The 25,820-nt window shown below is 37.7% G+C and overlaps 1 protein-coding gene and 1 long non-coding RNA gene across 2 annotated transcripts; one reads left to right on the top strand and one right to left on the bottom strand.

Annotated features, from left to right (window-relative positions):
- The first annotated feature begins 2,722 nt into the window (after positions 1 to 2,722).
- LOC146472890 (uncharacterized) lies at positions 2,723 to 8,778 on the top strand. The gene is made up of 4 exons (XR_014866527.1): positions 2,723 to 2,848; positions 6,400 to 6,444; positions 8,069 to 8,155; positions 8,250 to 8,778. It is a non-coding gene; the product is annotated as an uncharacterized LOC146472890 (long non-coding RNA).
- Positions 8,779 to 11,647: 2,869 nt separating this feature from the next.
- Positions 11,648 to 25,772, bottom strand: LOC146472889 (collagen alpha-5(VI) chain-like). Its single transcript, XM_085119128.1, has 8 exons — positions 25,659 to 25,772; positions 19,970 to 20,047; positions 18,711 to 19,129; positions 17,795 to 17,954; positions 16,117 to 16,538; positions 14,624 to 14,780; positions 12,747 to 12,904; positions 11,648 to 11,949 (listed from the first exon to the last, which is right to left on the bottom strand). Coding segments are annotated over exons 1-7 (1,359 nt in total). The 5' UTR covers positions 25,660 to 25,772; the 3' UTR covers positions 11,648 to 11,949; positions 12,747 to 12,782.
- Positions 25,773 to 25,820: the final 48 nt, after the last annotated feature.

Below are 25,820 nucleotides of genomic sequence, written 5' to 3'. Positions count from 1 at the left end.
AACATTTATTGGTTTGTAGTTAAACTGGAATCAAATTTCCCGTTAATCCAGGATTAGCTTAATCGGGCCTTGAACAACTGGGCCCTGGGGATTAAAGTTGCGTTGGCCTGAAATTTTCTGTTAGTTAAATTTTCAGCGGATCATACTGTATTGAAAGAGCATAATCACAAACCATCTGGAAACACAGAAGACAATATATTTCCACGCCCGTAAATACACACAGTATTGCTAAAGCTTACAACTTTAAAATTTGCTAAATTGCATTGGTAGAGATTGATAATGATTTTTCACACAAATCAAGACAGAAAGCAACGTGTTTGATCAGTTGAAGATTGGCATAATAGTTGCATATTGACGTCATAGTTAATTGAGTTCATCGGATCTTTAATAATTTTTGTAGTTTATAATTAACTATTGTGTATTTTTGTTTTCTTAGTCTACAACTGTTGTCAGGCCCAAATTTTAATTTTGTTTCGAAACTGTAGTATGCTTAGAAAGCTAACACGAGAAATAATACATAAAAGTACAGTTTTTGGCTAGCCAGTTTGCGGGAAATCAAAAGCTGGCCAAAGAGAGACCATGAAATAAAATGAGCATTGCGCAGATTGAATTGAATTTTTTTTTTACAGCTGTGTGTTTAGTAACCTGGCCTTTGAGTGGAAGCGAGGCTGGGGTTGATCGTTTCCACTCAAAGGCCAGGTCACTTAGCACACAAGTTTAAAAATGGAATGGTGTTCCGACTCCAATTTTACAGAGTTATGTGTTTGACTTTCTTGCCGCAAACTTCACAGATAGAATGTTTTAAGTTCTTCATGATCAGAATTCATCGCGACTAGTTACAATAGGTAATAATCGCTATAACATAACATCGGATACCTGCAATATTAAGCCATATACATATAACAGCAGCTACTAAATATATGAGACAAATTAAAATAAAGACCAAAAGTTAAATCGGAAGAAATTAAACACTGTCTGTTCTTGAGAAATTTACAGTAGATTTATATGAAAGATGAGTCATATATTGCATATATCATGAATTACGTTTTCAAAAACGCCGGGTATTAGTAAATTTTTAAATTATTTTGCTTAATCACACTGTAGCTGTGGTAATGTTTTGGTCCGTGTACAAAATCTAAAAGTTTGACCATTCACATAAAAGCTACTAAGCAGTACTATCATGGTGATGTTATTTTTTAAAAAAATTGTGTTCTTTTTTGTAGATTTGCCCCATGTGTTATTTCTAAGTTAGGAAGTGTTAACATTAGGTTCATAAATGAATCATATCCCAGTTTCGGCAAAGGACGTAGGTTATCTCAGTAGTCACATTGGAAACTTTTCGGATCTTCTTTGAAATAAAAAATACTTCATCTCTGATCTTTTGTGCAGTTATTATTCGCCTATAAAAAAAAAAAAAAAAAAAAAAAAACATGCATTAAGAATTTCCCTTGTGAATGGCCTTCTCAAAATAAATGAAATCACTACCTTGATTGAGCCGACCGCTGCTGAGTTGCGCTAGCAATAGCTAGTTATTAGCATGGTAAAGTTTCGTTCCTCCTAAAAGCACTTAAAAAACACACTTAAGTAAATTTGATCGAAATAGTGACGGTTACTTACAATTATAGTTGTTATCTGAATCAGTTTTCAGCCCCACACTTTCGTTATTTAAGTGACAAGTCTCGCTTGCAAATTGAGTGAAAATTTGTCCAACCTAATGTAATGAAATACTCACTATCTACAAATACATTTTCTGCTTAATAAACCACAAACTTTCGTTCCAGCGGGACATCTTTTCGTGCAAACCAGGAACTCAAAATGAAAATGAAAAAGAAAAACAATTGGAAATTTCATTATGCCGGCTTAGTGGCAAGGACAAAAGCCTTCCACTTTTCCTCCTAGCTTGACAGCATTTTTGACGCCTTCTCGGGTCAGAAATCATTTTGAAAAGAAAACATTTGTTTTGGATATATAGCTAATCCTTGAATATCTTTCCGGTGCTTCGCATCTCCCTGAAAGAGAGGTATAGTTTCATTAAGTACTGGCATCGAGAGATAAAAAGATTTCATTGAAATCGATAAGAGACGCTTAGGATGTCTTATATGTTTATCCGCCGGCACATCCTGTCGTTTTCATAGCTTAGGTATATTTCGAAAAACCGCTTAAAACCGCAAGCGCTATAGCATAAGACCAATAACCGGGCAATAATTTTGTGAAAAAAGACCAAATATTAGCCAACTTTTAGTTTTTATGAACGGATATTGCTACGGCCGAGAAAATATCGTCGGGTAATCAGTAGTACAACGTTTAGTTTACACTTCAGTAATATCAATGTCAGATCGCGATTGACGTGGAGTGAGACTTGCTTCAGAAATTCATTTATCTGGAGACAAGGGTTCCGTAATCTAGGACCGGATTGCGCTCTCGATTGAAACAATATGCCTCTGCCAAAAAAAATACAATTACAAATACGTGGTGCAAGGCAAAAGTAATAACCGCTTGACATATTAGTTTAGTTGGCCAAATTCTACAGGCTTTCAAGGAAGTGCTACTTTCAGAAATTGACCGAAAAGTGTCTTTTGTGGCTGGCTTAATGTGTTAATGTAACGGCGGTCTAATTAAACGTGTTATGAATGGAAGCTTATCGGATAAGTCGCACGCAGGTGCTCCACAGAAAGATATGGGAGGGTATAAAATAAAGCTTCATTTAGGTAATGCACAGGTTTCGAAAGTGAGGAATCGATCAGTGGCACCCTTAAACTGATACGGCGTAGTCAAAACCCCGACAGTCTGCGGTCTGAAATGGTTTACAAAGAAATCGCGATACTGTTTATTCTCACCTCAATATGCCGTGAGTATTGTAGCTTCTGAATGATTCACTCCAGCTCGTTGTTTACTTTTCTTTCTTAAAAATAACGGTACGACGCACTATAATGAGAAAATACCTAAAACAACATAGGGTGGTATCGGCTTACAATTATCAGCTTTTACGAAGGAACTGAAAGAATCAGGTAAATTAAGTGTTGTGGAACGTATTGCTCTCAATGCTGGTGCAGAAAATTTGGTTTGAGGAACGTACGGCAAAACGAAACGAAGCCAAACATATCGATGGCTCTTTGTGTTCGCCCCCTGAGTAGGATGTTAGGCTCACCCGTTGCTGCCAAAACAATTTTCAATTTCTTACTGAAAGATGGTGAAAGAGGTATTGGGGAGTTTAGATTGGCAAAGCTATTTCGTTACGGATCCTATTTATATATTTTATCTTTTTATTGCTACGGATTGTATTTCCCAGCGCAGTGGTACCTTTGTTAACTGGACACGACTTCATCTTTAGCTGTTTGATTTCTTGTAAGTTGTTTTATGAATATAGAACACTGGGATTTGTAAGCGTTTGTTATCGGGAAAAGAAAATGCTACATTCGAGAACAAAAGAGACAACAGCCTTTGATATCATAGAAAAAGCTCCTTTTTGATGGCTTAGGGGATTATTAATGGACTTGATGGAACAAAAACAGCCGGAAAGTTTGAAAGTTATAAAATAAGAGGAAATAGCATTGTCGACCGAGTAATGTACGTCTGGAGATGTAGAGCAGAATATTTAATTAAGTTATTGCCAACATTTGACGGTTATTTTAGCTACTTGTCGACGAGTACCGCCTAAAAAAACGTTGTCAATTATCGAATGAAATGCTGACGTCTGCTGTGAACTCCGATTTTCCACTTTGCGCCTTTATTTGACCAATGTCCAGTGCCGGTTGATAATCACTTCGGAAGCAAGTCTTATAAATCTCAGTGAACTTTTTCTTTCCTTTTTTTTTAGAGTTATCATGCGGCGTTACTATGTATGGACTAAATATCTTTGGTCATCAAAGACTGACTGTGTCAAGTCACTAGTCAATCTAGTTAAATATTCTTCAATAATTCATTGATTCTGGGGCAATCTTATAATTACCAGCTCGCTTTCAAATCATCGACAATGATGGACAGGAAACATTGAACCGATTGTCTGGTCATCACAGATTTTTTTCGTAGAATTAAGATTGATCAACTAGATCAGCGAATCCAAAAAAAGGACTGTTACCTTCTAAAAATATTAAACACAGTTAAAATGACTCTTTTTTTTTAATTTTGGTAAGTTTCAGGGGTTTTATGATTTTTATTTTACATCAAATTGCTTAGCTGATTGACCTAAATGTTTGTTACAATTTACCGATTGGAAATTTCTTCTCATTTTTGCTGATTTGATGTAAAAATACATCCTTCTAACTAAGTATATGGTCTTTGGAACGTCGATGCAAACTAAAAAAGTTAAAAATGCTCTAATTAAAGGAAATGAAGACCAAAACCCAACCATCTAAACCAGTAGAAAGCAATCAAATTATTGCTAAAAGTAGTGAATTTATCCAGACCGGCGTTAAAATTTGGTTATCGACGGCTTTAGAATACTATTTGATAGAGCGGTACTATTAGTCAGCGGTTGCAGCTGTCTCTGTCTCTGTCTCTCTCGTTTTTAAAATTATTTTGCCGCACAAAGAGATTACAAGACAAGTCACAATGAAATAATTTAAATTAAGTTACAAAGAAAAAGTGGCGAGAAGACGGAAACTAGAAAGCTTATGCGTGATTCGGCCTCCCCTCCCCAATTAAACTAAGTTACAAAAAATTAAGGACGGTGCCTACTAATGAAGAATTATTTTTGTGTGGTTAATGACTATGCGGGAAAAGCAGATCTTAGCAAGGGCTATTGAAATCCAAAAAGAAAATGGGGGGTAACCACACATTTTTTAGAAATGATTAAGTAACAATTATTCTAAAACACAGAAGAGTACAAAGCAATGTATGGCGTTTTTTTTTTAATTGAAGCTTTATTATCTCTGAAAAATGTATGGTTGCCTCCAATTTTCTTTTTGGATACCAAGAGCACTTGCTAAGTTCTGCTTTCTTTGCATAGTTTTAAACCACACAAAAATATCCCTGTATTAGTAGACACCACCCATAGAAAACTCGATTATCTCGAGATGCGCAGAACGTATGCGCAGTAAAAAAGTAAGTACCGTCCTTAAGTTAGTCACAAATTAGTTACACGGCGTAAGGACGTTAAATAGATAAAAGTAATAGGCTAGAAAATCACGCGTCATTCATAGCCTTTAATTAATGATCTTCCATGAACTAGCCTCTCTATTGTCGAATAACAACTGAGAATGAAAGCGAAAAGAACTGCCTCACAATGAACGAACTTAGTAACGCAATGCCAATGTTCCTTACGCTGCCGAACAAACTCCGCATTACCAGGGTTTTTCCACTTCAGTTTCGTACAGGCTCTTGCTCTGCTACTAATCAAGCAAACGATTTTTTAGACTAATTAAAGGAAGTGAACCTACTCTTCTAAAAACATAACAGATCCGTAGCCTGCAGTGCAGAGGCAATCGAAGGAAGTTTAGAAAATGCAATGAAAGCATTATGGGAATCAAACAAAAGCTACTGAACAGTTCTTCCAACTATGGCACTAATTTTTGAGTCTAGATGAAATCATAGAGGGTTAGAATGAAAGATCAGCTGTAAATAGGATATTCGTCCAGGAAGTAACATCAGGTTGCTTGCCATGTAATATCTGGTGCTTTGATTTGAGTTATTTAATTTTCAATCTTTCTTACGTTCGTATGCTTCAGAGCTATAATCTGGGGCTTGAAAACCAGTTCCCCAGTCTCGAAAACGCCAAAAACAGCAATTTCAAACATTTTCCGGTAGACCATGTCCCCGGCTGCCCACAGAAGTAAAACTCGCGCCTTGAACCCTGTGAGAAACTAGCTTCTTGTTTTTGCCAATGTCTCGTATTTTGAAATCGATGAATAGAAGTTCGCCTTACAGCCACCTTGTTATTATGACCACTTTTTTGTACCCCGAACGAATTGAAAGTCCAGTCATTTCCTTAGTTTCACAACCTCGTTAATTCCACCTTGTATTACGACCACATTTTTACGGCCCGAAGGTGGTTTGTATTGTCGGCGTCCCACTGTAATGGTCTTTACTAGGTTTGAATTCGAACCTCAAATATGAGCGAAAGGGTTGGAGAAACTGACTTGAAAAATGCTCCTCCTAGTGAGCGTAGGCTTTTCACTGAAAATGTTGACCATCTAGAATTACAAAGACAAGACCGATGGTTAATCGATTTCGGATGGTTAGGAAGTTCCTTGCCGTTTTGTAAAGACACCCCCGTTGTCAATCGTGTGCTCTGTAATACACAAATTCAGAAGCTTTCTGTTCTGCGTGTTTGAATGTTCTGCTACTGTTACTGATAGACCAGAAAAATTCTAATGCTAGTTAGAAACATTTTTGAAGCTCGTGGATGGATCTCGTTGTGCTTGTTTTACTAACTCAATTATTTCTTTTCCTAAATTCTAGTTGCACTTCCCATATGGGAGGATCAGCCGATGCGGAAGAGAGATTGTAAGTTGATTTACCGTTGCATTTACAGTAACCTAGATTTCATATGATTCATATGCTTCCTTTAGTGCGGTTTCCAATTGAGTGTCGTAAAACCAAAACCAAAGTAATTACTGTGGTCAATCGCAACAGATGTAAACAACACAACGAGCCAATCAGAATTTGAAGCAATTACGTGTAACCGACGTCAAGCGCGCGAAAACGCGAGCGGCCAAAACACGATTGGTTTGGGTTTGGATTCCCATTGGTTGAGAAAGTGGCGCGAGTTTTGTTAACCAATCACAGAACGTAGTAATACAAAACCAAAGCAATCGCGAAATTACTTTCGACACTCAATTGAAAACCGCTCTATTTAAAGTTCACGATTGTCTTGTGTTAAGATGTCACCTCATAGCTGTCCACTGTACGGTCCGTAAACAGCCAATCTGTAATTGCATTGAAATAATAATAATAAAAAAAATCAATGTTAAAAAGGCTATGTTAACAGTATGGTTGATTCAGTGGCCGGGTGGTTAAGGCATCTCTCTAGCGCCGGATTTTACTAAGAAAATTTTATGGTTTTTGCCACTTCTAATCTAAACTCGAATTTGCATATAGACTACATTATTAATAAGCCGAACCACAGATTTTCTCTTCTTATATATAGCAAAAATTTGCCTGACTATCCGCTCTCGGAAATTATTGTTTAATGCCCTAATTAAGCCTTTTCTGGCCATGGGTGACTGCTCCATTGAGAATTTAGGAAGATTATTAAGAATGCAAAAACCACAGACCTATGCTATAATAATTTTAGATGCCACAGTTAACAATAATTCTGTGGTACTTTTACTAAGTTAGGCTGGCTGGCTTCCAATAGATGATATAATACACATTAACGAACTTATTATATACCACAAAATTATTCTTGGGTAATGCTCAGATGGCCCATAAATACACACCAGAGCTTTAGCCAATAACAACCTGATTATGATATGTAAATGAAAGTGATGGCCGTAAGTGGAATGATGTTGATCAGTGCTCAAGGAACATAGTCATTAAATCCAAATTTACAAAACACATGTAAACTGCTCTTCTCAAACTCATTAATCATTCAAAAGCCAAAGACAAAGGAAATCATGCACCGTGACGTGTTTGGATATCTGATGAAAAACTCCTCGTTTTTGTATCCTTAATTTCCCCTTCAAAATAAGTTTGTTTGAGAAGTTATATCAAACACTCGCCACAGTGTTTCATCACAATATCAAAAATGTCGAAGTTCGTCCAAAAATACTCCGCTACGCGTCGTATTTTCAACTCTCTTCTAGGTGTTTGATATGTGATGAAACACTGTGTCTCGTGTTTGATATATTACTTGAAATAGTTAGATTCTCTTAAACGCTTCAGCATAAGTAGGACTTAGGAGTTGTTGTTGCTTTTAAAGAGAGCCATTAAGTGTTAACTACTGATCAACAGCCTGTGTTAATTGTCATGTTTTTTTTTATCCTCGAGAAATGAAGTTGTTTATTTATTTTACTATTATATTCTTTAATTCAGCATCCCCAATGTTTAAAAAGGGTCTCATTAAAAATATTATTGATCAGTTCAAATTTTTTTATACCTCACGAAATTGAATTGTGTTTTATTCTAGCTGGCGAATGCGGAGAACTTGTGAAAAGGAAGATGGCAAAATATGGAGTAGACACGGACCATATACAATGCATTTCACAAACACGAGGTAAAAAAAGGCTATATCGTCAAATTTAAGTTTAAAATCTTTCTATTCTAATTCCCAAACTAAACCGTTCCTTGCTTTATATTCTTGTTACCAGTCCGCCGCACTTGTTGTATTGCCGAGTGTGCCTGGATGGCAATGGAACTAGGAGTGGAACCAGCCTCCCTTGTCTGTCCCACATGAGAGCACCAATCACCGGCGAGTTATCTGGACACGTGACTCTATCCCTTTACGTTCCTACTTGATTATGAAGTTCTCTAGCTCTCCTCTGTTTTCTGTCTTCCAGCGCCATCTTAGTTTCAAAAACTTACTGATGTGGTTGAGACTATTATACTCGAACAGGACCCACCAAACCAAAAAATAGCGCTCTCTGTCTGAAACCCCTTTCCTCAACCTCCAAAGAAGGTATCTTTTTTGCATAGCCACCCCTCTTTCCAGCAGTATAAAAAGGCAATGAGATTCAAACCTCACTTTTCTTGTTTAACTAGCAATGCTGACTCTTGCTAGCTGAATATTTATGTGTCAACTCAAATATTAAAGCCTATAAAATTTATTTTCGGTAATGTTCATGAGATAGGTGGTGTCTTCGATAACTCCCCTACCCTAGACAAGGTGGGTCCTTTTCGAACAAAAAAATGTTATTACTAATTCTCAATTCTCTTAATTAATCTTAGAGGAAATACCAGTGGAATACAAAACACTAAGCATTTTTTTTATATTTTTCCTTTCATAAGTATTATTATCTACTTTTATAGTTAGTTTGCTCTCATGATAAATATTTGCTAAACTAAACAGCTATTTTTGCATTGTTTCTTTCATACTGATTGAGTTGGCGCTCTAGTAACGTATACACGTTTGAATACGTCGTGCTAATTATTTTTCTATATGAGTTTTCGGAAAATACTGTGTCCGTTTTTACAATCGTGTGTTTGGTAGCAAAGAGAGATCAACGTCTTTGATTACTCGATTAATGTCAACATTTCTTTTGGAGGAAAAACTCTATCTTTATTAAATTGAACATTTCAAATATGACAGTGTTTCGAATTCCACTACAAGCAATATCAAGGTTCTTTTAATTCTTTCCTGAGGGTAGTGAACAAATAATAAAAATAAATCCTGTTCATTTCCACCCCGTGTCTCAATCTTTTGTTTATCTGGGAATTATAATTTGGGACGAGATTAACTAGAGTTCATAAGTTGCTCTGGTTATATTCCCAACCAGAACATAAAAAATACGACTTACATCAATTAAACTAATTAACATTTTAGCAATGGCTATTTACAGGCAAATCTCAAAAGCATCATTGATGAACACATTTTTTTTTTATTTTGGCTGCTATAATTTTGCGGTGATCAGTAACACCGAAGATCAAACTACATGAATTAGAAGCGGTTTCCAATTGAGTGTCGTAAAACCAAAACCAAAGCAATTACTCTGGTCAATCGCAACAGATGTAAACAACACAACGAGCCAATCAGAATTCAAAGCAAATACATGAAACTGGCACCAAGCGCGGGAAAACGCGATTGCCTTTGGTTTGGATTCTCATTGGTTGAGAAAGTGGCGCGAGTTTTCAATCAGTAATTGCAAACCAAAGCAAACGCGAAATTACTTTGGACACTCAATTGAAAACCGCTCTGTAACTTCCCCAATAAGATTCTTCAATCCCATATGTTTTGGTCAAATCTGCTCAAATATTTGACAAGGTACCTTTTCGCTAACATCAAATTGCTCTTAAGGAGAACCGAGAAGAAAATATTAAGTGATAATAAAATTACTCCCTTCTGGTCTCAAATTCGTGAAAATAGTTAAAAACTCGAGAAATAATTTAGTTATCACTTCACTCTTTGGTGGTCTCAAATTCGCGAAAAGGAAATATTTCTTTTTGAAACAGATTTCTCGAGAGGAAACAAAAGTTTCTAAAAATTCTTCAAAAACATTTCATATCGAAACATTTTGAAAGCAACGGCCCGATTAAAAATTGAGTGTAGCTTCACAAGTGTTGTGTTGTCTTTTCTAGTCTTGTGTTGTGTTGTACTGTATTGTATTGTAGTTGTCTGGTGTTGTGTTGTGTTGTGTTTTGTATGTTGTATGTTTTCTTTGTTGCTTTGTGTTTAGTAGGTTTCTTTTGTTTTATTGTGCTTGTCTTGTGTCCTATCGCGTTGTTCCTTTCTAGTGTTGTGTTTTGTTTGGGTGAAGGGTGATTGGATGGAAAGGTAATTGTATTCCGTATTGAATTGTAGTGTGTTAAGGAAATCAATGGGTTCAATGAATAACAAAAGAGGAGGGTTCATTCTGTATACTATACCCATCCGGGTGGTGTTGCACTTATATAGGTAAATAACAATAGCTTGATGGAAAACCAATCAGAAGCGAATGGCGTCATCACGTATTAACCAACAGGATAAAAGCAATACGGAATAATTAAAGCAAAGAACTGGACATAATCAAAATGGATTAACATAAGTGAGTAAACAGTTGGAAAGAGAATGTAGACAGAACAGCAATAATGTCGTAAATATTCGCGTTTGGTAAACACTACCGCAAGATAAAAATAGAAGAGATTCGCGTGAGATATTTATGGGATAAAATTTTAAGTTCGATTTCCGCTAAAAGCTTAAAGGACCGTATGCTGATGATTCCTTTAACTCTATACAACTTTACTGCTACTGGCTAGCGCGCGACAATTTCTGGTCTCACATTCGTTACAATCGGCGAAAGTAGAGCAATAAGTTGATTGTTTTCTTTCTTCAGTCTTGTTATGTCTCAAATTCTTGAAAATAGCATAAAATCGAGCAAAAAGGTATCTCTAATCAAGCCTCAAATTCGTCAAAATGGCCAAAAATCGAGAAAAAGTCAACTCCTGTTGTCTCAAATTCGTCAAAATAGCCAAAGATCATGAAAAATCTTAACTTTTATTATGTCTCATTTATTCATCAAAATAGGCAAAAATCTAGCAATACCTTAACTCCTGTTATGTCTTAAATTCGTCTAAATAGCCAAAAAATGGAGCAGAAGATTACCTCCTGTTATGTCTCAAATTCCTCAAATACACAATAATTGAGAAAAACCATTACTCCTGTTATTAGTCAAATTCGTCAAAATGACCATAAATCGAGAAAAATCCTGTGATTTCTAAGATACGTCAAAATAGCCAAATATCTAAAAATACCCAAAAATGTAGCAGTACCTTAACTCCTGTTATGTCTGAGATTCGTCAAAATAGCCAAAAATGTCGGAAAACCTTCACTCCTGCTGTGCTTGAATTGAGTAAAAATTGCTAAGAATCGAGCAAAATCCTCACTTCTTTTTACTTTAAAAATAGCCAAAAAATAGTCAAAACTCTTCAGCCCTGTTATGTCTCAAATTCGTCAAATAGCCAAAAATTGAGGAAAATTGTCACTCCCGTAATGTCTCAATTTAATTGAAATAGCAAAAAATGGAGAAAAATGTTCACTCCTCTTCTGTAGTAATGGGAGGGGGGGAGCGCTGTTACCGCTTTTACGCAAGATGATCATCGCTCACAGCTTGAGCTTGGGTTACCTGTGCACAGGGGAAGTCCAATTTATAACACCTAGCAACTTTAACCATTGAAGAATTAACCATTTGCCCACACAACTCTTCATAAGCAAGACAAACAGCAAAGTTAAATTAGTCCCTGTTTATTATTTACGATCGGTCTCTAATACTGTTAAAACGTTTGCAAATGCATATTACTTATTATCAGAGTTTAACTTTAGTGCTTCCTTATTGCCGGTATCCTGAAGACTGTAACTGATCATGACATCGGTGAATCCTAGAAAAAAATAATCAGAGAGGGCATAAAATGCGTTAATATGACTTCGAATTCGAATATTCTTGCACCTTTCTGAGATTAATGCCTAGGGCTCAGTTGCTGAAAGCCCCATTAAGCTAATCCTGGATTAACGTGAATTCTGGTTCGAGTTTAATTACTAATCAATGACGATTCTCCTAAAAGATTATAATTCCAAAAGATTATTGGCCCTCGGTTTTGACTTAGTTTTTTCTTTGACTTGAGCTTGAAATTAGCCTTTAAAACCATTCTTAACGAGCAAAATGAAAACTTCGATTAACTTTTAATTGTAGATTAGCCGTAATCGGCTTTGAAACAACCCGGCCTTGATGGTCCTGATGATTATTCGCGATTGATTGATAAAATCAATCCCCACTGGGCCCCAAATCAGTGTTGTTTATGCAGACTACTCAGGAATCCTCATGAAACGTCAGTCCCTTAACTTTATTCACTGCCATTTTGTCTCCTCTTTTGGTTTCATTCTTCCTCCAGCTTTTACCGTTTTTTTCTCGACTAAGTTTGTCCAGTGCGACAGATTTTAAAGTATAGCACTGCAGCCCTCTATTTTGTTTCAGTATACTGTTATTCACTGCTCGAGAACATTGTGAATGGGATGCTGATGTACTTCAGTTTACAGGTTAAGATTAAACTGCTTAGCAGAAGACCGAATGATGTTACGGTGCATATGTTGTTTTTATGCATTTTTATCGTACAGTGTGAAGAGAAATAACTATTTAGTTATATCTCACACACGGTTAATTTTAATGAAGAAAAAATACCTTGAAAGTCAATCCGTAAGCGAGCTCTAAGCTTGTTCACTCCATTGCATCGTGATTTCTCGTGCCGACAATTTTAGGATTATGGCGCTGGAAGTAGCCACGGTTCCGCTTAATCTTCGGATGAGGCAGCAGGCGCTTGGCAGTGTTGTTGTACGGCTCTGGAAAAATTATATTATAATTACGTCAGATAATAATAATAATAATAATAATAATAATAATAATAATAATAATAATAATAATAATAATAATAATAATAATAATATTTAATGAGGGGGTCCAACTCGCCAAGGCGGTCTACCTAAATACATAAACTGACAACATACAAAATAGATAAAAGCAAATATGTTCCTAATAGTCAAGTTGTCGAGTAAAAAACAAAAACAAGGTTTAAAATTAATCAAAGTCTTTCAAAAAAGTTTTCAGCTTATAAGAACGATGTGACGTTTGATGTAATATATCAAACACGAGGAAGAGTGTTTCATCAGATCGGGGGGGGGGGGGGTACTCCCCTAGATGGGCTATACAGGGACGTGCCGCTGGATAGGGTATGGTTTTTGGCCTCTCTGCCTTGAACAGGGTTCATAATTTCAAGTGAGTCTGTCCTGGATCCGTCCTAGACAGGGTACGGTTGCAAGACTGTCGTCTTGTATTTGGCAATCCGAAATCAGAGACGTTAGTCTGCATTTGTTTTAGTGAACAATGCTTCACGTCAATTGAGTTTCCACTTAAGGTTCACCGCTGTTAATGCGAAATTTTGGGATTTTTCGCCATCACTTCTAGGAAGTGTATTATTTTATCTGTTTTGATTGGTATTTGCGTTTCAATGTGGAACATCACGTCCGGTAAGTGACAGTGGGTCTTTCAATGTTATTACTATTGCCAATAAACACTTGTGTAACCCAACAGATAGATGTTGTCCTTTGTCCTAGATAGGATCCTAAAATAAGGGCGCTGTCCTACACAGGGTAGCTATTTAAGGTTATTTTCGTCCTAAACAGGGTCAGGGTTTCAAACCCCCAGCGGCACCCTTATACCAAAACATGGGTCAAGTGCCCCCCCCCTCCCCCCCCCCCCCCCGGGCATCAGCTATCCATACACTGAGAAGTAGGTTGAAAAGACGAGGCGCAGCCGAGTTTTTTTAAACGACTTCGAGGTGTTTGGATATCTGATGAAACACACTTTCGAGTGTTTGATATGGCTTCTCAAATGATCAATAATTCTTGAACAAATTCAAGGCTAAAATTGGCGAAATTTTATGGTAATTAGGATCACATATCCAAACCACGGTCACGGTAGTGATTTTCTTTGTTTTCTCTTGATGAATTATTAATGAGTTTGAGAAGTAATAGATCAAACACGAGGAAGAGTGTTTCCTCCGATTTCCAAACAACTAGAAGTCGGTTGGAAAAACGAGGCGCAGCCGAGTTTTTTTTAACCAACTTCGAGGTGTTTGGAAATAGGAGGAAACACTCTTTCGAGTGTTTGATATAGCTTCTCAAACTATTGATAATTCTTGGAGAAATTCGAAACAAAAGTTTACAAAATGTTATGATAATTAAGATCACATTTCCAAACCTTGCTTTGTTTTCTTTTCATGAATTATTAATAAGTTTGAGAAATATTACTTCAAGATTGCACAATTTGCTTGTTGTTTTTTTTTTCTCTCAAAATTTATCACCTAAAGGTATTACTTATGAAGAGAAAGGCCTCATTTTCGGGTCAAGAAGAAGAAGAAGAAGAAGAGGAAAGGCATAGATTGCTTTTGAAACAGTCATACTTCTGATATTAATTCCATGCACTTGCCGGACGAGAGATCTCAGCTTCCAGCTGGTGTTTTCGTATAAAGTAAGGTGATGCTTAGCTTGTGGATAACTTACCACAGGTCTCCTCCAATATTTCATGGAATATTTTCGACAGGTCTTCAAAGTCCTTCAAAGTGTAAACATTTTGTTTTCCGCCTGCAATCTCTTCCAGCTGATTTTTAAACTTTTCATAGTTGCCAATTCCGATAGCAACAATTTTTACTTTTTTAGCCTGAAAAAAATCGCAGTGGTTAATCAGTATGCCTTTCAGATAAGAAAGAAAAAAAGAGTGTTTGCAGTTGAGATTGTCTTTATGTAACGAAAATGTTCGCAGAAATTTCCACCAAGCAGTGAACTAAAATTCTACGTCTGTTACTTTTAGTGAAGTATCATTAGGTAAAATGCTGATGCTGTTCGCGATGTCCCAAAAAGTGGTCATCTTCAGCTAACAAATCAATCTTCATTTGTACTCACTCTTGCTCAAAAATAAATTTACAACAAAGAAAATATTAAAAGTAATAATTAGAGTACTGGCTGCCTTGAATAACCATAGGGTTAAGCGGAGCCACGCAGCCAGTTGACATCAGTATTAAATAGAAATAAAAACAGGTCAGCAAGAAGGCTGAAGCACAAATGCACACATAAAAAGAAAAATAAGAGAGGAACACGCTTATTCTACGCTATGAGGGAAGTCTAGAATAGTTAAATTTAAATATGAATACAAAACGGTAATATAAGAAGAGCACACAATAGCTATGGCAAGTAATAATAAGCTATATATTAAACTATAGCAGAAAAAAAAACATACAGGCTTGGAAAGGTAACAAAACCAAACAAAAGACTAATTTTTGGGTAATTTGGGAAACAACACAACTGCTAATAAGAATACAAGAAACTAATAACCTTTGACAAGATCGCTTTTTACTGATTCCTTGAAGTTTACTTTCTACCTCGGGGTTGTCATAGCAACGCCAAGGAGTTTGCTATCGACGCTTGGGGCGCAACTTCAGCACATTCATACACTGTGGTTCTTTCCGTGAGCTCTTTTGTATGTTCGCCGATCTTTAATAATATTACCGACCTGGTTTTCATGCAAAAATGCGTAACTTTATGTTTGAACGTTTCTTGAATCAAATTTTGATGAGACAAGCAAAGAAGGTTCGAAAAAATATTGAAATAAGTTTAATAAAAGCCAACTTCAATGTGAATATTTTCTTCACCTTGGAAATTCTTCAATCATCTTTTCTCATTTCACGTAATTTTTTGGGTCAAAAGGACAAAACTAAAATTAGCCATTAATCTTAAGACATAACGCCTCCTTCCCTTCAAGAACTGCATGTTAAAACTAAAAACAAATCACACATTTGCTCGGAAAACTAACGGTTCTATCATCCTGCCAAGTTTCACTCTCGCTGATGATTGCGAAAAGGTAGCTTTAAGGGGTCAATTTTTCAGGACAGCTTACTTGGCGCGGCTAGCAATTAATTTTTGCACTCCTTTCCAATTCTTGCTCATTTAACATTCCTCCGTTCAAATTTCATTATTACAAAGCTCCGTTTTCGTTATACCTGAAGAGAAGGAAGTATACTCGAGAAGGGTTCGGAATCACGATTCGTTCTTCCATCGGTCATCAGAATCAGCAAATTGTGAAAGTCTGGCTCGGTCCTGTCCCCTCCCTCCAGAGTATATAGTTTGTCAGCGGCTGCTTTTAGTGCTCGGTCGATGAAGGTACGCTTGCCAAATTTGACAGGTATGTTCTCTATCAGACGTTGCACGGCCTTGTTGCTGTAGTATTCACTGTCTGCAAAAGTGTTTAGCACCTCTGCGTTTTTGGCAAACAGAATGAACGCGGTGTGGGTTGCATCGGGGCCGATTGTTAGGGCGTTAGAGACTTCCATTAGGAATCCTTTTACCAACTTAAAATTGTCTTCTCCAACACTGTCCGTTTTGTCCACCAAAAATGCCAAGTCCACCTCACATTGTTTTGGTGCTTAAATAAAATGACATAAAGAAGAAAAACTTTTGAATGCAGAGGTCCACACAACGCAGGAATTAAACTTGTTGGTAATTTTGCCGGATCTCTCTTGTGAAAGACCTCGTGCCAGGCGTCACTTGAACGTGAAAATACAAAACTGAATGCAAGGCTGGCACTACGGCAAAGGGCAGATTTATTGGTTTAGTCTGTAATACACACAGGGCCCCTATGGATACCAGCCTCGGTGCTGACTTGGCCACTCTGTATAAATAAGTTTTTCTAATTTTACCATTTTGGTCTGAAAGTCTGAAAACAGGGTTGGATTTTGCAGAAACGGGTATTGATTCAAGAAACCAAAGTCTGAAAAAGAGTATGGGAAAATTCCATACTTTGGTCTAAACTATGGTCAGGGTTTAATGAGTAACTAAGCCATACACCCCTACCAAATGTTCCGAGGAGTTCATCCCCCCACCCCCTCACCTAAAAAAACCCACACACACCCCATCCTCGGGACCCAAAGTAGCAAGGCTTGCCGGATCATGGAAGGACATAGTCAAATTGGGGAAATATATAGGTATGTAACGATTTGCATACAACATGACAGGCAGAGTAGTCAAAGTAGCTTGCAAATACAAGACGTCAATTACGAAAAGAATAAACCAAGGATATATAATGGAGAAGAAAATAAAGAGAGGGTGTCTATTTTTTTTTTACTTTGGAGCAGTGTCTTTCTTTAGTGCAGAAAAACACATGGTAGATTGAGTACAGTCAACTCTAGCTAAATAAGATCGAAATGAAATATTTCAGATTTTCCTCATGTTCTTAACTAGTTTGATCGCCTTTTGTCAAAACCAACTCCCTCCCAACTAAATTCCAATCACAGCTTACACCAGTAGTCAGTATCGAAGCTCTGGGCCAGTAGAGCTAGGAGAGAATTTGAAGTCGCGATTACATAACGTCTTCTGTTGTTTGTAGTCGCCGATAGTACATACAAAATATAATGGCCTCCTTACAAGGAGGCAAGGTAACCCTAGCGCTAGGGTTACCCTTCCAAGGTTTTGATTTCAATTTTCCCGCGCTTTCGTCCGCTTCATGCTTTGTGGTGTAGTTGACCCGAGTGATAGAGTACCTACCCGTGAAAGTTTGCTTGTAAACCCGGTATCTTTAACTTTCTTGCTAGGGTAACCCTAGTTCTAGAGTTATCCTCCCTCCTTGCAAACAGGTTGGGTGGTACTAAACTTTATATTCTGATGCAGCTGAGCAATACTTACGACAGATAAAGGCAGTGATGTTGGCGACTGTTCCTTCAAGTTCATCATAGTTATCTACAAAGAACAATTCCTTTCCTGCAATCGCAACTAATACCTTGCGGTATTTATCCTGTTTTGCTTTAGGACCAATTGCAATGACGACCAAACGGACGCCTTTGGACTGAAAAAAAGAAGAAGAAGCAAGAAACATCATATTTGTTCGTTTTCCAAACAGGTGCTAAGAAGTGACCATAAGTTATGCTCTTTACTTTTGCGAGAAATCTATACATTTAACTATCTGTAAAAGTTTGACTTTGATGGTACAATGAACCCATTAGGGCCGAGTCGCTGTACAAGTGTCGTCAATGGTAGGTACTTATATCAAAGTGCCTCAACGTTTATCGTGTAAGAATTCTGGTAAGAACTTTAACGAAGATTTTATAGAGATTTGAAAAGCCCGTCCGAAATGTAAACAACGACGACAACAACAAAAAAATGGCTGAATGCCCCCCCCCCCCCTCCCCAAAGTTCCGTTCACAAAAAAACATGGATACTCAAACCAGTTGTGGAAAAGCATAGAAAGACAAACGACATCACTTAAAAGTATACTTCTAATTTTATTGGGGGACAAAAGTTAGCCGTGAGAGCGACATCTTTTGGGCGACTTTGAAATCGTTGGCCCAACTTTTTCAAATACCGTCGGAGAGTTTAGGGAGCTGTATTCATCTGTTTGAATCGAGTTTATCTCCGGAAAGTTGGTTGAATGTTTTATTTACAAACGCTCTTTAGTAATTACAGAAGCTGTTTGTTGCGATATTCTTAAAAGCTTTTGCAATGGCAGAAAAGGAAAAATCCCGTGACGAGTTGTATGCAATCACAACTGGACTCTACTGCGCATGCACCGCGACTGAAATAGTCCCCTTAACGATTGCCTTACCTTAATGTCCTTTATATCTTCCATGTATCTTGCAACATCCGTCTTGGGGTGCGATTTCCCATCTGTAAGCAGCACCATCACGCTCAGTACTCCTGGCCTGTCACCACTTTCGTCGAGGAACATTTCATCTTTAGCCGTTTGTATAGCGTAGTCCAGACGGGTTGGCTTTGCCAGCTTGTTGATGCTGTCTTCTATTAGCGTGAAAACAGCTTCCTCACTGTGATAGTTGGAATCACTGAATTTGTTGTGAAGCGTGCCCATCTTGTCGAATGTCTCAAGGGACACATGTGTTCCATCCTGAGATATGTCAAACTGCTGAACTAGAAGTTTCAGAGCTGTTTTCAATTTCGGGATGCTCTTTTTCTCGATACTCTTCGTTGTATCGACCACGAAACCAAGGTCAAGTTTGCAACCTGCATCTGAAAGACAGAGCAATGTTTTGAGAAAGTTGGATACGAACAGGAAACAAAATGATCGTAATTGATGTAAACAATCGATCACCCCAATTCAAAACGGCGAACGGCGACGAAGACCTGGGAAACGCTGCAAAACACTTTACGAATCGAGGAGTATTTTGTCACGTGGCACACACTTTATTTTCGTCTTCGCTAACTTGCCCGGAATCAAATATGGTATCCACCCGAAAGCCACATTTGATCTCGGAAAAAGTTTAGAGCGATTTCTTCGAGATACATGTACACCAGCAAGCGCGATCTTGAAACACTTCAGTGGTGTAACTGCCATTCCGGCATTTGTATCGCGAGACAAGTAATAATTTCAGTGCTAGGGAACTATTATTTCTGTAAATAAGGTTTTTTGGATTTTAAAAGTAAAGATTTTACGCGCGTAAAGACGCAAATGTTACTGCCTTTACGTGCGTGAATAAAATAAGAGGCGCGGTGTAAAGAGCCGCTTGCGTAAACGTAAAACTGAGTCCGCGAACAGCACTCAATTTTTTCCTGAAGCGGTTCATGAATACATGAAAAACAAGTTAATTTACTTCTTTACGCTCGGAAAATCTACGCGACAGTGGAAATCCACTTTAACATAGCGTATTCGAAGAATAAAACACTCCTCTGATGAAAGCCAGCATCTCCAATGACGCCTGCGTGCAGATGTCTCCAATTTCCTTTGTTGCACTCGGAAAAGGGACGTCTGCGTAACGGGTGCAGTAAAGGAAAGAGGAGACGTCTGAACGCAGGCTACTCCAATGTTGGTGTGACCTACAGATTCATCTGCTAGCAACAAACGATTCTCACCTGCGGCCGTAACGGTCAGCACACCAAGCAGGCAAACCAAAGTACACCATGAAACCATCTTAAATTCCTTCACTAACACTGAAAGCGAGAAAAAGAATGACAGACGTATTTCAGGGATCATAAGAAAGTGACTATATGTCCACGCAAAACTCTCATCTGCATCTTGGGCAGTTCTAAAATAAACTCTGAAGGACAAAGGAGCCACTAAGAGAGTGCTGAAGGGGTAAAATGGGGACTGGGATTTACCCTTGTTTTCACTGGCAAAATAGGATTTGTCGCAGTCACAGGGAGACGGGATTTGGTCATTAAATTTGTGCACTGGGAATAGGATCTTGAAAAATTTCATTTCAATCTCATTTGTAGGACGGGATAAAATTGATTTGTACTGACTTGCAGATCAACCTACCCCAATATAATTTCCAGAACAGACAGTGAAGGTCTTACACTGAGTGCCACTTAAAATGGTTGTCATCTTGTTGAATTTATGACAACCTACCCTTGCTGAAAAAATGTTGGCGGCATAGGGTGCGTTGGTTGCATTATTGAAAGCCACTAGTCTCCAACTTCGTCGAAATTTCTGTAAGTGTATGCTTTGTTTAAGTGCATAAATGGATTTCCAAAACGCTTTTTTTTTATCAACAAAAAGGAAGAGAGCCCACAGCTTTTTAAAAGTCTAGGATTAGTACAAGAGGGGGCAGAAAGTCATTCAAGCTGGGTGACACCTCAGAGAGAAAAATCGATTTAGTTAAAGGCTCTATTGGCAAAAAAATGGAAAGGATGATTCCTAGGGAATGCGACAAAAAAACGAAACTTCGCTCAGTCCCTTTTAATAAAGAAAAACAGTTTCTAGTTGCAATTAACTAGCTACGTGTAAAGGTTTTAAAAATTACATTATTCAGGGAAAACAAGGTTTATTAATTTTCAAATGAGTATGGCACAATAAATGGTTTCTAATCGCCATTCGACTATGAGCCTAAATATTTTTGTGGTCCTGCCTGTTTACGGAAAAATTTGTTGATTATTTAAAACGACCTGAGACCAAACTGAAACAAGGACGAAAATCAACGCAAAGAATTTTAATTAAAATTGTTAAAAAAAATAGTTAGGGAGGTGTTGTCTGTTAAATCCCTCTATTTACCAAAAGTAAGGCACAACTGTCCTTTTCAGGACAGATATTTTCCAAAAGTTCGACTTCGACACGTGGAACTGCTCGTTTCTGCAAACATGAAACGCAACATGAAAACTTTCATAGGAACTAACCCTAAATATTCGAGGAAATGCCGTGAGGGAAAGAATAAACGTAATATACATATTTGGCCCAGCCGAAAAGCGGAGCTCCACAATTCCTTTTTAATAGCAGTATACATGCAAGTCTGCTTATTGTATGAAAGTGATAACACGTAATTAAATAACGTTACAAATTCCTCATCCTTTCTAGAGTTATATATATATCTTAAGTGCATATAAAGCAAACTGTTTACGCGAAATATTTCAGTAAGCGCTTGAAATTAATTAATGGCGAATGAATTATACAAGTCCAACACAAAATGTTAAACAATTCATAACTCTGGGTACCGGGAATATTTCTCCTACAACAATAATTCTATTCTCTAAGTAAACGTTAACAAAAGGAGAATACAGGAAAAATGGACCGAAATATTTCAGTGAGCGCTTAAAATTGGAGCGTGTTTACAAATATAAGCTTATATGCGCTGCGAATGGAATTACACAAGTCCAACACAAAATGTTCAAAAAATAAAAAATCATAACTCTGTGAATGTTTCTCCTAGAGAAATTATTCTAGTCTCTAAGTAAAGTCAACAAAAGGAGAATACAGGAAAAATAATGTCTGGTTGTGGTCCGAAGTATTTCAGTGAGCGCTTAAAATTAAGGCTGGTTTCCATATGATCTCGGACGATCGTAGATCGCAGATCGCAAACAATCGCAGACGATCGCAAAAAAGGCTGTTTCCATATAATCGCAACGATCGCAGAGCCGACCGTAGCCATTCGTTTTGGTCAGCAGAAATGACAAATATACACGCGCGTGTAGCAAACAACATCGCCAACGTGGAAGAGTGGACATGGCAGAGATTTTGCTGCAGGCAAATTAACTTCTTCTCTTTGTCATGAAGCGACGCCGTCGTCAGCTCCAAACCGTACCGTCGAAAACATCGGTTTTGGATTCGATAACGACCGTACGCAGTTCTTATGCGAATTTGGCCCCCGCTTCCCCGGCCGATAAATTAAACTGCCTTCTGTTCGATTTTGTCCCAAAAGTTGGCCTTTTTGTTCTTGTTTTTAAAATCTTTGCTGTTGCGATGGTAAACACATTCATAACGTGCAACTTCCTCCATAATTTCCTCGTTACTAACATGTTCAATCTCAGCCATGATGACAACGAAGTGAGTGTTGCTACGTAGACCGTTCCTACAATCGAACACACGATCGTTAAATCGTGGGAGAGAACTCGAGATATTATGGGATGCGTTTCGATCGCGGATCGCAAAACTTTCGTTTCCATATGATCGCACAATCGCAATTGATCGCAGACGATCGCAGGAGATAGAACATAGTTCTATCTATTGCGATCGTCTGCGATCGCGATCGTAGAAGTATGTTTCCATATGATCGCAGACGATGGCAGACCATATTGCGATCTGCGATCATATGGAAACCAGCCTTTAGAGCGTGTTTACAAATATGCGCTGAGAATGAAGTCCAACACAAAATGTTCAAAACAGTTCATAACTCTGTGAATATTTCTCATACAGAAATAATTCTAGTCTCTAAGTAAATGTTAACAAAAGGAGAATACAAGAAAAAGTAATGTTTGGTTGTGGTCCCAAAACTGATTTAAGCGTTTACTGCGTGTTTACAAATACGAGCTGCAAAAGAATTAATAATACAAAAATGTTCAAAACAATTCATAACTGTGAATAGCTCTGTGAATGTTCAAAATTCATCCACGAATATTTGCCGTATGGCAATGACTTAAGTATCGGTGTGTAGTTTGAAATATATTAAATGTGGAAAATTTCCGACAATAGGACATTTTGACTATGGCATCATTTGACTACAACTACCAGAATCCTTCAGTTTTTTGTTTTCTCGTGCTAATTAGAGCCATCGTTCTTTGCCCCACACTGGGATTACAAAATTTGAATTTGAAAAGAAAAACAAAATGATTTCTGATAGTTGTAGGCAAATGACGCCATCATGAAAATGGCCTATTGTCTGCAAAATTAATTTCTAAGCGACTTGCCAGTTGCTTACTCACCACATGTTTGTTTTCAACTGACATTTCAGACATTTCGCCTGTTTGTTCGCCCACTCAGTTGCTCTCGGGTTTCAATTTTCCTCATTAGTCACCTGCTTTCTCGACATATGTCGTTTGTCGAAATATTCAACGAATACAACAATTAGTTTTCTTCAAAATTCTCGTTTGTTTTTCTAAAAGAAGTTGGCCATCCCACTTCCCGCCGAAAAAAACTCAAGTTTCAGTGCACAGGGTTTGAGTGTCTCATTTCACATTGGATTACATGAAGGAGCGTACGTACTTATGTATGTATGTATGTATGTGCGGTCGGTCGGACGGAAGTGACGTCATAACCAACCCAAAATTTCTCGCACTGATAAGTTTACCAAAATCTCTAGCTGTGGGCCCCTCCGCTTAAATAGGAAATTTCACAGCACAATAAATCTAATTCGGTGCAAACGTACTCGATCAGATCAGTACGTAAATACTGAAAATTTGCTTACGGTAACACAACACTTCACGCATTTCTATCTCCAGCCGCAAAATGGAAACGTTCGATTAATTTTAAAGTTCCAAGGCCATGCCATGAGTGAAAGGGGTCGAGCGTTGGCGATAAGATCGATACATCGGAACAAACGTAAACACTGAAAATTTGCATACTTAAAGCGACAACCACTGAGTACTTACTGCAACGCTTCGCGCATTTCTATATTTACGTTGAATAAAGGCATAAAAACACTTTCAAAATCGAGAGCCGGCCGGCTATAAAACGTTGACAGAAGCCGTCGTTTGGACGTAGACTGAAAGGAACTGTTACATTGAAAACACCAGCAAGATCAAGTTTCATTCGGCAATAGCACGACGCGAGGAACAAAATTTAGGACGGTTCTTGGAAGGAAAACTGGACGCTTGATTAGGACGGCAGCAGCGGCAAAATATATGAAAATTCAAAGAAGAAAAATAACTTAAAACATAATAATAATTCACGAGTTCGCTCACAGAGAGCTTTGATCGGTCTTATGTGCTTCTGGAGGTAGCTATAAGAAAAGTGAATCAACCCAAATAAACACCACTTTTGTTTAATGTACATGTTGCTTGCCTTGTGCAGAAATATGAAGGAAATTTTTTTCCAAAGAAATTGGAGTGCGTGGCTTTTACGCGGACACACGTTTAAAAATCACGTTTCTAATCAATGGGAGGGAAAACTATTTCATTTGTTGAATTGAAATGACAATATTTGGACAATTCAGTGTCAGTTTGTCTAGACAAAGATCTGTGGCTACTGATGTTAAAAACACAATTCCTAATTTACAACATCAATTGCTGAAAATTTGTTTATTGTATCACTCAATATTAGTTCATACCCTGAAATGAAGAAAAAATGGCATTTTTAACAAGAAGTTGTCGGAGAGAGATCTTATAAAGGTTCCAGAGTATTTTCCAGAATGACGCCCTTTAGAAAAATCAACATGAATTTAGATCCCCTCTTGATTTGTAAGACACAGGACGAGTAACAGCCCTCCTAGAATGGGTCTCCCTTCTATAAATTCAACGAAAGGCGGAACGATTGTCCTATTGGACTCCAGTAAAGCACTTTATAAAGACAGTGTTATAGTTTTTTCATGTCCTTTGCTTTGCGTGATCACGAGCGCATGGAATATTTATTACTATTATTATTTACTTGTTTTGCTGTTTATGCCTGATCACAGCATTGTCTTATTACTTTTTATGCGTTACACTCAGTGCTGTTAAATGATAAAGATAGAAACCACAACATAATAAAACTTTTGGCTTCTTCTTTACTTCGAATACACATTGCCCAGTTATTGCACTGGCAAGTTTTTCGTTCATTGTTCTGAGCCTTAAAAAAGCGCAAATTCTTGCTACAAGCTCTACAGTTCTACAAGTCTACTGTATTCGAAAACTAAAGAAGTGACAACTCTATCTTCTTTCTGACCTTAAGAGGAATGCCCTCTACCTACATTCTTTCCCAACAAACCGCCAAGCTTAGCTGTATAATTAATTAACAAACGGCTGTACACTTAAGGTTTCCACCCACAAACTCAAAAGTTGGCCGGAACCACCCTGTTCGGCAACATAACAGATGGCATCACAGCAAAGCGCGACGCAGTAGCTTTTATCTGAATGATACAACATGAGAAAAGGGCTAATTTACCACGTCTTACGTTGTTGCTCGCTAAAAATTGTTTTTTCTTTCACTTTGACGGTTACAATCATCAACGTCAAAATAAACTTTCTCTAAACATGGATTGGCTCTGGATGTTTTGGAAATGGCATGAATGGTTAACGTTATCGAGAACTGTGTTATAACAATTCAGAAGGATGCCGGATTTCATCGTTCATTTTGTTTTCAGAGAAACTTTACTGGAAAGCTTTCGGTATTCGTAAAGTTATATCAAAGGTTACTCACTATACTTTTGCTTTTCTGTTTCCTCTTCACCGAGTTCAAAAGATATAGTATTCTCCCTGGATCGCAATCGACCCTCGACTGTGTGGCTTCGCCTCAATGCGGCTCTTAGACTGACACAGGCCCTGCTAGTAGGCTGGTTCTCAACTGACATTCTCAAACTCA

Source organism: Pavona decussata, unplaced genomic scaffold (genome assembly GCF_977016875.1).
Source record: "Pavona decussata unplaced genomic scaffold, jaPavDecu1.1 SCAFFOLD_96, whole genome shotgun sequence".
NCBI lineage: Eukaryota > Metazoa > Cnidaria > Anthozoa > Scleractinia > Agariciidae > Pavona > Pavona decussata.
This window is presented reverse-complemented; position numbering and strand designations above follow the sequence as displayed.

Coding starts and splice junctions, on each gene's coding strand:
- LOC146472889 (XM_085119128.1), bottom strand. Junction 19,130..19,969: donor GCTGACCGTTACGGCCGCAG/GTGAGAATCGTT, acceptor TCTGTCTTTCAG/ATGCAGGTTGCAAACTTGAC. Junction 17,955..18,710: donor AAGATATAAAGGACATTAAG/GTAAGGCAATCG, acceptor TCTTTTTTTCAG/TCCAAAGGCGTCCGTTTGGT.